The sequence below is a fragment of the Manis pentadactyla genome, chromosome 4 (genome assembly GCF_030020395.1).
Source record: "Manis pentadactyla isolate mManPen7 chromosome 4, mManPen7.hap1, whole genome shotgun sequence".
NCBI classification, from domain to species: domain Eukaryota; kingdom Metazoa; phylum Chordata; class Mammalia; order Pholidota; family Manidae; genus Manis; species Manis pentadactyla.
In genome coordinates this window covers 9,151,602-9,163,731 of record NC_080022.1, presented here as the reverse complement: position 1 = coordinate 9,163,731, position 12,130 = coordinate 9,151,602, and the positions used below count along the sequence as shown (strand labels likewise).

Below are 12,130 nucleotides of genomic sequence, written 5' to 3'. Positions count from 1 at the left end.
GACTCATGCCAGAAGATGATCATCAAAAAACCCCAACAAAGATCCAGGCACTGCTACAGCTGTAGATGCACTCATCCCACCAGTTCCTGGACTTGCCATGGGAATGAGGAAGGAGATATCTAAGCTGGCCTGTGCATACAGTAAAACAACAAATTTGACTGGATCTATACTGTTGGAACTCAACCAAGAATTTGGAGAAGTGCAAATTGTAGCGCTCCAAAGTCTTACAACTACAGACTATTTACTGTTAAAAGAACATATGGCATGTGAACAGTCCCCAGGAATGGGTTGTTTTAATTTGTCTGATTTCTCTCAGACTGTTCAAGTTCAGTTGGACAATATCCACCATATCATAGATAAGTTTTCACAAATGCCTAAGGTGCCTAACTGGTTTTCTTGGTTTCACTGGAGATGGCTGGTAATTACAGATATGCTTTGGTTATGTAACTATACTCCTATTATGTTAATGTGTGTGCGCAATTTAAGTAGTAGCTTAAAACCTATATATGCTGAAGTTACTCTACAAGAAGATATATCAAAGAAATAATCAATCTTCCCATGTTTTCTTCTGTCTGCTACCTCTATAGCTTTTCTTCTTCCTTCCTAATTACAACCCTTAAATAGAATTCGTGCCTCATATCAAATTTACCGACTATCATAATTCTTCCAAGTGGTAAAGATACCTCAAGACAAATGCTGGGCATAGAAGCCACAGGGCATAAATATGCAAAGAAGTAAAAAGCTAACCTTTTCAAACAATAAGGCTTCTCTCTCACTTACCAACTTCACATTTCCCTGTATGGCCCCGGAAGATGACTGGTTAGCCAGAGACGGGTAAGATTCCTCAAGGGAGGGACAACCTAAGACAGGCACAGTCGCAGGGGGGCCATCAGGTGAGAAATTGGGGATCAACAGAGGTGAGGCTTAGAACCTCACCCCCCCTGTTCTGAGAGAAATCTTCTGCATACGTGGATGTTTTATTGCCCTTGTCTAGCTTGGATTAACACATAGTCTACAGGCACACACCTGATCATCTACATTTGCTCTCTTACAACACTAAACTATGTTTTCTACCTTTATCTTGTATCTACCTACCACTTCAGCATTTTATTAAAAATAATAATAATGAGAGAAATGTGGTATCCACATATAAATCAAGTATAAAAACCAAATGAGTATTCATATTTGAACTGACTCTTTGGAGTTCATAATGCATGAGCAAAACCGAAAGTTTCTGTGATGACTGCCCTTGTACTGTTCACTATGTAACTTATTCATTATGTAAGAATTTGTTCTACATGTAAGAACTTGTTTGTTATGCCTCAGAAGATTGGAGACTGATGAAAATTAGGCTTGGGGTGGATTAATGATTGTGCATTGAGCATTGACTCCCCTATACAGAATTTTATTGTTGTTAACAACCATTTGATCAATAAATATGAGAGATGCCCTCACAAAAAAAAAAAAAAAAAGGACAGACTTCCAATGGTAAAATAAATAAGTAACCGGGATGTAATGTATAGCATAAGGAATATAGTCAAGATATTGTAACAGCTTGGTAGGGTGATAGCTGGAACCTAGAATTATGTATATAAATGTTCTACCACTGTGTTGTACACTTGAAACTAATGTAATGTAATACTGTGCGTCAACTACCCTTCAATAAAAAATAATTATTTAAAAAAAAAAAAGAATAAAATACCTAGGAATAGACCTAACCAAGGAAGTGAAAGACCTATACTTTGAAAACTACAAGACACTCATGAGAGAAATTAAAGAAGATACCAATAAATGGAAACACATCCCGTGCTCAAGGGTAGGAAGAATTCATATTGTCAAAATGACCATCCTGCCTAAAGCAATCTACAGATTCAATGCAACCCCTATCAAAATACCAACAGCATTCTTCAGCGAACTAGAGAAAATAGTTCTAAAATTCATATGGAATCACAAAAGACCCCGAATAGCCAAAGCAATCCTGAGAAGGAAGAATAAAGTGGGGGATTATGCTCCCTGACTTCAAGCTCTACTACAAAGTCACAGTAATCAAGACAATTTGATACTGGCACAAGAACAGACCCATAGACCAATGGAACAGACTAGAGAGCCCAGATATAAACCCAAACATATATCATCAATTAATATATGATAAAGGAGCCATGGATATACAATGGGGAAATGACAGCCTCTTCAACAGCTGGTGTTGGCAAAACTGGACAGCTACATGCAAGAGAATGAAACTGGATCACTGTCTAACCCCATACACAAAAGTAAACTCAAAATGGATCAAAGACCTGAATGTAAGTCATGAAACCATAAAACTCTTAGAAAAAAACATAGGCAAATCTCTCTTGGACATAAACATGAGCAAATTCTTCATGAACATATCTCCCTGGGCAAGGGAAACAAAAGCACAAATGAACAAGTGGGACTGTATCAAACTAAAAAGCTTCTGTACAGCAACGGACACCATCAGTAGAACAAAAAGGCACCCTGCAGTATGGGAGAATGTATTTGTAAAGAACATATCTGACAAGGGGTTAACATCCAAAATATATAAAGAACTCACACACTTGAACAATCAAAAAGCAAATAAACCGATTAAAAAGTGGGCGGAGGATATGAACAGACAATTCTCCAAAGAAGAAATTCAGATGGCCAACAGGCACAAGAAAAGATGCTCAATATCACTAATTATTAGAGAAATGCAAATAAAAACCACAATGAGATATCACCTCACACCAGTTTGGATGGCTAGTATCGAAAAGACTAAGAACAACAAATGCTGGTGAGGATGTGGAGAAAGGGGAACCCTCCTACATTGCTGGTGGGGATGTAAGCTAGCTCAGCCATTGTGGAAAGCAATATGGAGGTTCCTCAAAAAACTAAAAAGAAATAACATTTGACCCGGGAATTCCACTTCTAGGAATTTACCCTAAGAATGCAGCAGCCCAGTCTGAAAAAGACATATGCACCCCTATGTTTATCGCAGCACTATTTACAATAGCCAAGAAATGGAAGCAACCTAAGTGTCCATCAGTAGATGAATGGATAAAGAAGAGGTGGTACATATACACAATGGAATACTATTCAGTCATAAGAAAGAAACAAATCCTACCATTTGCAACAACATGGATGGAGCTGGAGGCTATTATGCCTAGTGAAATAAGCCAGGCAGAGAAAGACAAGTACCAAATGATTTCACTCATTTGTGGAGTATAGTAACGAAGCAAAACTGAAGGAACAAAAACAGCAACAGACTCACAGACTCCAAGAAGGGACTAGCAGTTACCAAAGGGAAGGGGTGAGGGAGGGTGGGTGGGTGGGGAGGGAGGGAGAAGGGGATTGAGAGGTATTATGATTGGCACACATGGTGTGGGGGGGGTCATGGGGAAGACAGTATAGGACAGAGAAGGCAAATAGTGACTCTGTGGCATCTTATTACACTGATGAGCCATGACTGCAATGGGGTATGGGGGGGACACGAAAATATGGGTGAATGTAGTAACCACATTGTTTTTTCATGTGAAACCTTCATAAGAGTGTATATCAATAATACCTTAGTAAAAATAAATGAATAAATAATCCTATATGTTTATCAACATATTTATCATTTCAGGTGCTCTTCATTCCCGGTTGTAGATCCAGATTTCCATCTGGTACCATTTCCTTCTGTCTGAATGATGTCCTTTAGCATTTTCTGAAGTACAGAACTGCTGATAATTAGTTCTTTCAGCTTTTGTATGTCTAAAATCATCTTTATTTCACCCTTGTTTTTCAAAGATATATTTGCTGGGCATAGAATTCTAGGTTGACAGGTTTTATTTCCTTTCCTTTCAGTACTTTAAAGACATTGCTATACTATCTTCTCACATGCATTGCTCCTAAATTGGCTGTCATTCTCACCTTTGTTCTTACACATACATGCCTTTTTTAATTTGGATGCTTTATCACTTTTCTGAGTCATTTGATTCTGATATATCTTGGCGTAGTTTCCTTCATGGTGGATATGTGTGTGTGTTTGGCTTCATTTTTGAGCTTTTTCAATCTGAGTTTATAGTTTTCATTAAGTTTAGAAAATTTATGGCAAAATATTCTTCAATTATTTTTCCTGTCCCCTCTTCTCTTTCATCTCCTTTTGGTACTCCATTTATCCATCCATATATTAAGTTGCTTGAAGTTGTCCCACAGGTCATCAAATCTGTTTTCTTCTTTTTTTTTTGGATGATTTTTTTTTGGGTATTGCAATTTGGGCAGTTTCTACTGCTGTGTTTTCAAGTTCACCAATCTTTCTTTCCTTCTTTTTTTTTTTTGTACTTTGTCATCTGCTATTAATCAAATCCACTGTATTTTTCATTTCCTTTTAATCTCTACAAGTTTTAAGTTTTTTATAACTTATACATCTCTAAACTTTTTGAACACACAGAATACAGTTATAATAGTTTTAATATCCTTCTCTGAAAATTCTGACATTTGTGTTAGCTCTGGGTTTGTTTCAACTGATTACTCTCCCATTATATATTGTGTTTTCCTGCCCCTTGGCATATCTGGTAATTTTTTATATGATGCCTGATATTATAAATTTTACTTTGTTGGGTACTGTATATTTTTATATTCCATTAAATCTTAAGCTTTCTTCAGGAATATAATTAAATTACTTGGAAACAGATCGATCCTTTCAGACCTTCCTTTTATGATTTATTCGGTAGGTCTGGAGCAATGTTCAGCCTACAGCTAATTATAGCTCACCATGGAGCACCATGGAGGCTTTCTGGAGGATCTTCCCAGTGTCTCGTACATTAGTTTTTTCAGTCTGGCTAGTGGAGAACAAGCACCACCCCCAGCCCTGAGTGAGCAACAGGTGCTGTCCCCATAATCCTTTTAGATGGTTCAAGTGGTCGTTTCCTTACAAGCATCACTGATCCGTCCCTCTGCTGAATACTCCAGGGCCCCTCTGTAGATCTCCTGAGCTTGCTTTCTGTGCAGCACACACCTCCTAGATATGCTGCTCTATGAACTCTAGTTGCTTTGGTCCTAGGACTCTCAGCAATGTTTGTTCAACTTCTCCACTGTACTGGGCTCTGACTCAGTCTCCCCTTCGTGCACCCTGGCAGTATGAAAAAGTACATAATTTTTCAAGGCAGTATGCTGGGGCAATTGCAGGGCTCAGGGACAACTGTGTTTACTGCCTGATGTCCAGTGTCTTGAACCTGCTGTCTCCTTATTTTTTCTGGGTTTTGTGTTGCTTCAGATAGGAGAAAAATCTGATCCCTATTACTATAACTTGACCAGAAGCACAAGTCCAGATCCTTTGTTTTTTCTCCCTGTTCTCTAAATGATTTTTCCTGTTGGTTTTTTCTATCGGCAAGATAGAGAACCAAGGGTCCCCTTCCTCCATGCTACCTTACCTAAGTTATCTAAGTTACTGATGGACTAGCTTCCATATGTATTCAGAATTCTGCTGTTTAGAAAACTTAGTGAGACAGATGTAGGTAGAAACAATTATTTTCATAGAATGATTTTCCAAAGGCCACAGATTACTTCTGCCAAAAAAACAGACACTGGATCTGCATGGGTGCTCGGCAATAACACAAGGAGATTAACAAGTCCTTAAACTCTGCTCCCCCCTTACCTGTACATCCTGTATGCTAAGTTCAAGCATATGACTAGTTGCCAACTGTGTATAATGCACACTGATTCCTGTAAGACTTGCAAAGACCAGTTCTTCTGGGACTTTATTAATTAAAGACAACCCAATTCCACCTTCTAACTTCACAAGCACCTGAAAGGAGACCAAAAAAAAAAAAAAAACAGAGCTGAAGGTAGTGGGGACTGTACAAGGAAATTAATGGCTTAATGGCTTTAAATTGCCCTATCTTACCTCTGAGCAGCTGAAAACCATTTAGGAGAGTTGTATTACTCATCTTGAGGCTCAAACTCCATCATCTCACTAGAAGCCTTCTGCTCCAGGCATACTGCCTATCCCAACCAGAACTCCAGGAGATAGGATAATACCTTTACGAGCACTTATAACATTTTGCATTTCATTATAGGAAAGTCATTGATTGAGAATCTTTTCCCCCATTTGGGAATGGAAGCTCTTACTAAGTTATTCACTGAACTTCCATAGCATCCAATACTGTGTTTTACATTGATTTTTTAAAAATTATTGAATAAATATCACATAAGTGTGCCTTTTCAATTTCATCTCATCTTCCTTTTCAGATTTTCTTCCCAATGCCCAAGCAGAGCGGGGAAGGAAGATGTCAGTCAGCTGGGGCCAAAAAAACATCTAGTTTGCTTATGCTCCACCTTCAGTCCTGTTTAAATTCAAATAGTTTAGCTTCCTTTATTGTCATCTGACTTTAGCAACACTTGTTACATTCTGATTTCATGTTGTCACTTAACATATCTACCCATTCATCTTGTGATAACATTACACACTATGAAGCAACACCTGTAATTGGAACTCATAGAGGGCAGAAAGAAAAGTCTAAACTGAGAAAACCATAGAGAAAAATTCTCAACAAATTTATGATAAAGAAATGAATTTGCAGTACTTCAAACTTACTTCCAATTCCTGCCTGGTATCTGGATTCTTTAATTTCTGCAGCTCTTGTTCAGTAACAGGAAGTTCATCCACTTCATATGATGATGAACGGTCGCTTTTCCGTTGGGAGAAATCTGTTATCTAAAATCAGATGAAACACTGTACTAACAGGGCTCATACTTCCACAGTGAAACCCATTCCATACCAACTGTGTAGGTCAAAAGCCACTATATGCTCAATAGCCCTATGGAAGTGAATGGTTTCCAAAACATTGGTAAGGTACGATTTATGTAATAATGAAGCAAACTTAATTTTAAGTCTATGTGGCAAATGCCAGCCATAGAGTTTGAGAGACTCATATGGTAGAGCAAAGTATCTGTAGGCAACCTAGAATTGTAACTCAAGGCAAAACATGCAACATGCACACCTCAAGATCACTGCATCTGATTCTGCTGTAAAGGAGGGTGATTTAAAGAGGTACTATGGCTTATGATGTGCTATCTCAAGAGTTCACTGCTCCACACCAACACCTTCCCTTTTTCTTTCGCTCTCTAGTTACACCACAACCTGATAAACCCCTATCTCCAGCACAGAGAGAAGTCTGCTCCTAATTGCCCAAAATCATAGTTTTGAAGGCCATTCTTGACTCCTTCCTCTCTCTCATCCTCACATTCAATGAATCACTAAATCTGACACCAGAGAGTCCTTACTAAGCTTTCATTTCTATTTGTTTCTCTCCAACCTCCTTACACCCACCAACTGCCATTTATTCTAGTTCAGATGAATAAATAATCTCTCACCTAGATTACTTCAAGAGACTCCTACCTGGTCTTTCTCTATCTCCAGTTTTACTCCACTCCAATTCTCCACATTGCAGCCAGAGTGAGTGATCTAAAATAAATTTCTGATCATATCACTCCCTGACTCCTTGTTGCCATAGAAAAGCTACAAAATCTTGAGTGTGTATCAGGCTTTTAATATCTGCCCCTGCTTCTGTCCCCAGCCTTATTTCTTAGCATATTCTATGTGCCAATTGGGTCCGTCTATTTTATCTGCAGGCCTTCACTTATCAACTTCCCCAATACTCTATAACTTACTTATTATGTTTATTGATTGTTTGCCTACCCTACTAGAATATAAGCTCTAGGATGGCAGGGAATTCTGTCTGTTCACTAGTATGTGCTCAGTATTTAGAACTACACCTGTCTCCAATTGGTGCTCAGCAGTAACTGAGGAATGAACACTTACCATCAGGACACAGTCCCTCCACTCTTCACTCTTCATTTGGCTGACACCTTCCAGCTAACCTTTAGAGCTCAGCTTGAAATATTACTTCTCCTAGAAAGCTCCTCCAGCCTCCAAATCTGGGACTGTAAATCCTTTCTATACACTCTCCCTTATCACCCCCCACCTCCTACTTTGATAACACAACATTTTAATTGTCTGATTAGGGACCTCATATAGTTTCTTGTTCATGTTACTAACATACCAATTACTTATAATAATAAATAGATATAATGTTTGATAATATGTACTGTTCTTGGCATTATTTTCTTTAATTCCTATTGCTTAAAAAATATCATCTTACATTTTACTAATGCTTCAATTCTTATAACAACTTTGTGAGGTAGGTCTTATCCCCTTTTTTATAAATAAGGATACCATATCCTCATAACCAGCATAAATATTCCAATAAATATCTGCTGAATGACTAACCATTGGTGGTAAAAAAGTACTCTGAGATTCATGTCAGTTCTTATGATAAATCATCACCTGGAGTGCTCTAGTTGGTCCATCTGGGATGACTCTGATGGATAACATTCCAGACCCTGGCCTCATTTTTTGGTTGATAAATTGTTGTTCAGGTGGAACTGGCCCCAGAAGCTCCATAGAAGTATCAGGACCAAGAACAACTTCAGCTCCATCAAACAAGCCAGAAAGCCCTCCTTTGGCCTAAAAGACAGTAAAGATGTGTAAGAAAAGGCAAACACAATGCCACTAACAATGACAATTTAACATGTCTTTTGAAACAAGTTACCAAGTTTAAATTCTTTTTTGAAGCATCATAGTCAATGCATAGCAAAGCATTTACTATTTCACCAGCTTTATAGGTGATGGAAAATAGTACAATTACTTGAGTAAAACAGGAAGTATGTTATATGAACTTAGGGGATCCTGATTAAGGTAATTTCATGAATAGAGCACACTGGTTTAGTAATTAACTTCTAGTCATTAAGATAAGCTTTTTTTTAAGTGCCAAAAACCCTACTCTCATTAGAGTTTGCTTAAAAATCTGAAACATTCTGAAAATAAATCAATTCTCACTATCACTCAACTTTCCAATAAGAAGCAATTCTTGAGTTGAAAACCTCCCTAAATAGGCCTATGGCTGGCCAATCAACCCAAATATTCAATATATGGTGCCTCTTCTAAAATGAAATAGGGAACTGTGAATGTCATCTGATATGCAGTCATTCAGGCCTTTGGAGAAAATACCTTTTTTAGTATTTGCCCCAACAAAAATGGGCATCTACAGAATAATGCTTACAGGACAGCAAACCGAGGGCTAGGGAAGTCAGCAGCTAGGGTATCTTGATCCCCTTTGCTAATTTTTAAATCCTGAGTAATGAAAAGGAAACTTTGAGCTGGGTTTATAGGACAGATTTCAACATGGAGAAAGCTCTTTGTGACTCCTGTAAGTTTAAAAAGAAAGTGCATACACAACCTTATAAGGGCAGTGTCGGAAAAGAGTTTAATGCCTTCAATTACTTTATTTAGAATAATAAGATTGAACCAAGCTTATTTCCCTAACCAAAATGCATTCTGCTTTGTTGAATACTATTATTATAGGGTCATTCACAACCACAGAAATGATGAAATAGATTCAAGAAACAACAAACACCAAAAAGGGATTTGGGGGAGGAAAATGCTCTAAGAGAATAGGAATTACATGCACTTTAGAAACAAACCAGAAGTAAAGTCAGGGTCAGACACAGAACCCAACAATTACAACAAGCCCTCTTTTCCCTCTAAAAGTCTGCATTGTATTGCTAATTGAAAAACACAAATCCATTCCAGATGTGTGCTTCATATAAGCAAGCAGCTTGTCTTTGATGAAAAAGCTCAGAACAATGGAGATCAAGAAAATAAATCTCACCAACCAGCAGCCAGAGGCTGCTTACAGGTTTGCTCACTGCCCTAGAGACCAAGCTCCCAATCTGGAAGGACAGCCTGGTTCCCAACAGGGACAAATACACTTCTGTAGCCAGGGTCTGATGCTCCAGTGCTTACCTACTGGGTGAAACCTGGGCCGAGGCAGATCCACACAGTCACACATGTTGTTCTGCTATATCTGCCCAGACCTCTGGGACACTTTCCTACCCACTCATCTCAGATACATGGTCTCGTTCCTGGCCTGAGGCCATAAGGGCAGAAAATACAAACCCCTGGTGATTTTCCAAACATATATTCACTTATAAAATACCTGGGAATTTATTACAGCATAGACTGACTGAGTTGAAGACAGAGGAAATTGACCAGCAATTTCCATTTTGACATTTGCTACAAAAATTAAATATTTGGGCACCACTAAGAATGCAGAAATAAAGAGAATCTAGAGCATGTGGAGCCCATGATGATGACTCACCATCTCACAGAACATTTTCTAAAACACTGCTATAGATATTTTATCAACCTCACAGGTTTAGAACCAATCTAACTTAGTGGTGGGCTTTTAGCTGACATTTTTCTTTTTTTATTCTTAAAATTATATAGATAATCTATGTCATAAAGAAAAAAAAAATCCAAACAAGCCAAGAAAAAAATCCCATCACTCAGAGGCAACCATTCCTTTTTATTTTAATTCTTTTAACATCTCCATGGGCATTTCTATAATAGCCAAAAAATAAAGGCCCAAATACTTTGGAATTCGACAGGCCTCTAACATTTCTTATACAGCACCTTCAAGAACATTGTCCATATACACACAGATGCTCAACGAAAGCCTCTTGACTGTCCTGACTAAAGTGAAATAATACATATTTTCTCTGTAATTATTTTTTCCCATTCAACAATACATTATGAACATCCAAACAGAAATTTTGTTTCAAAGAAGGTTCGATCACTGCTTGCTGCCACTGAGGATATCAAAAACTGCTGACCTGGACAACCAGCCCATGTAGCCCACAAGTCAGTTTTCCTTCTCGGAAACTCCATGTCTGAGTTGTGCTTCTTCTGCGATCAGGCTTTCTTAGCATCAACGGCTCATATCTAGAATAAGGAGAATGCAGTGAGTCCTCTGAGTCAAATATTTCAGGCCTGAAGAAAAAATCAAGATCATGGCTTTTACTCTTTCTTCCAGTGTCCTCTACCTCTAAAATCTAATGGGCAGTTAGCTTGAGTTCTATGGTAGAAGTAACTCTTAATGAGGAAAGAGTGATGTAACAAAATGGAAAGCAATGAGAAGGTGTATCAAAGTAATATCAACACTTTAAGGACTCATAATACATACAATACACACAGTAATACAGATTCTTGCATTGTCACAATGACATATGGTTATGCAGTAGGAGGGGGGTTGTCTGTAAACTGTATTTTAAAATACTTTTAATTGTCTTTTTTGTTTTACTTCCAAATACTTCTTTTTATACTGGGTTTTTACTCATAAGTCATCTAAGGTCATTGTGGAGTTAAATAAGCTATTAAATAAAAACAAATCCATCGATTTCATGGAGAAGGTAAGGCACAGGCAAATACGATAACTTTCCAAGTTAAAGAGCTAGTTTGGGCCCAAACAGTTATTCATAAAAACACATTTGATTATTCTCCTAATAATTTATTTCTGCATTTTGAAAGATTTAACAAAATTTTTAGGAAGATTTAAGAGAAGAAACTGTTCACTTCTAGGGAGTAATGGTGGATGGACGTTTGGGTGAAAGAGACATTCACTTTCTATAACATATTCTTCTTATTATTTTAATTCCTTTAACATCTCCATGGGCATTTCCATAATAGCCAAAAAATAAAGGCCCCAATATTTGGGAATTCAATAGGCCTCTATCATTTAAGGAAAATACAAGTAAAAAAATATAAATTCTTACTTAACTTATAGACTCTCACTTTTAGTGTAGATTTCCTCTGCATCTGAATTTGAAAGCAATGATCTTCATCAAAAGTTGTTCTGAAACGTACCTGTTGTCAGTTACTGCAGCAAGACCAGCAATATCTAGGATGGCAGACCCCTCAGTGGAGCGAGCTGCTAAGGGCCTGTTGGGGTTGTGGGGCACTGAGGAGCCCTCGTGGGCCAACATGCCTGTCCCAGTCATCCTCCACAGCTGAGAGCGCTTGCCTGGCTCCTGTTGGCAGACACATGAGGGACAGAAGTGCTGTCACGCACGGCCACAGCCTCTTGTAAGGCCTCGAGAACTTCACACGAGGGCTGAAGAAGCTCTCAAGTAGAAGCTGTACTGAGATATTTTCCACACTACAGAAACACTTAATTCAAACTTTCATTGTTGTAATCCTTAGTTGCACTTCGGATGAAATATGCTAAACTCAAACTGAACAACCAAAAATTACCAA

The 12,130-nt window shown here is 38.1% G+C and overlaps 1 protein-coding gene across 16 annotated transcripts in view; it reads right to left on the bottom strand.

Annotated features, from left to right (window-relative positions):
• VPS13D (vacuolar protein sorting 13 homolog D) overlaps nt 1-12,130 on the bottom strand; it is a 286,614-nt gene that overhangs the window by 122,842 nt on the left and 151,642 nt on the right. For 15 of the 16 annotated variants that reach the window (XR_008996895.1, XR_008996896.1, XM_057499741.1 and 12 more), the window contains 5 exons: nt 11,741-11,904; nt 10,711-10,819; nt 8,324-8,503; nt 6,572-6,691; nt 5,633-5,782 (listed from right to left, as the gene is read on the bottom strand). Coding sequence is in view for 14 of the 16 variants with exons in the window: in XM_057499741.1 (XP_057355724.1) it covers nt 5,633-5,782; nt 6,572-6,691; nt 8,324-8,503; nt 10,711-10,819; nt 11,741-11,904 (723 nt within the window). In the remaining 2 variants the exon portion in view is untranslated. Of the gene's footprint in view, nt 1-5,632; nt 5,783-6,571; nt 6,692-8,323; nt 8,504-10,710; nt 10,820-11,740; nt 11,905-12,130 lie in introns of those variants that run through there. The other variant, XM_057499753.1, reaches the window with a different exon arrangement.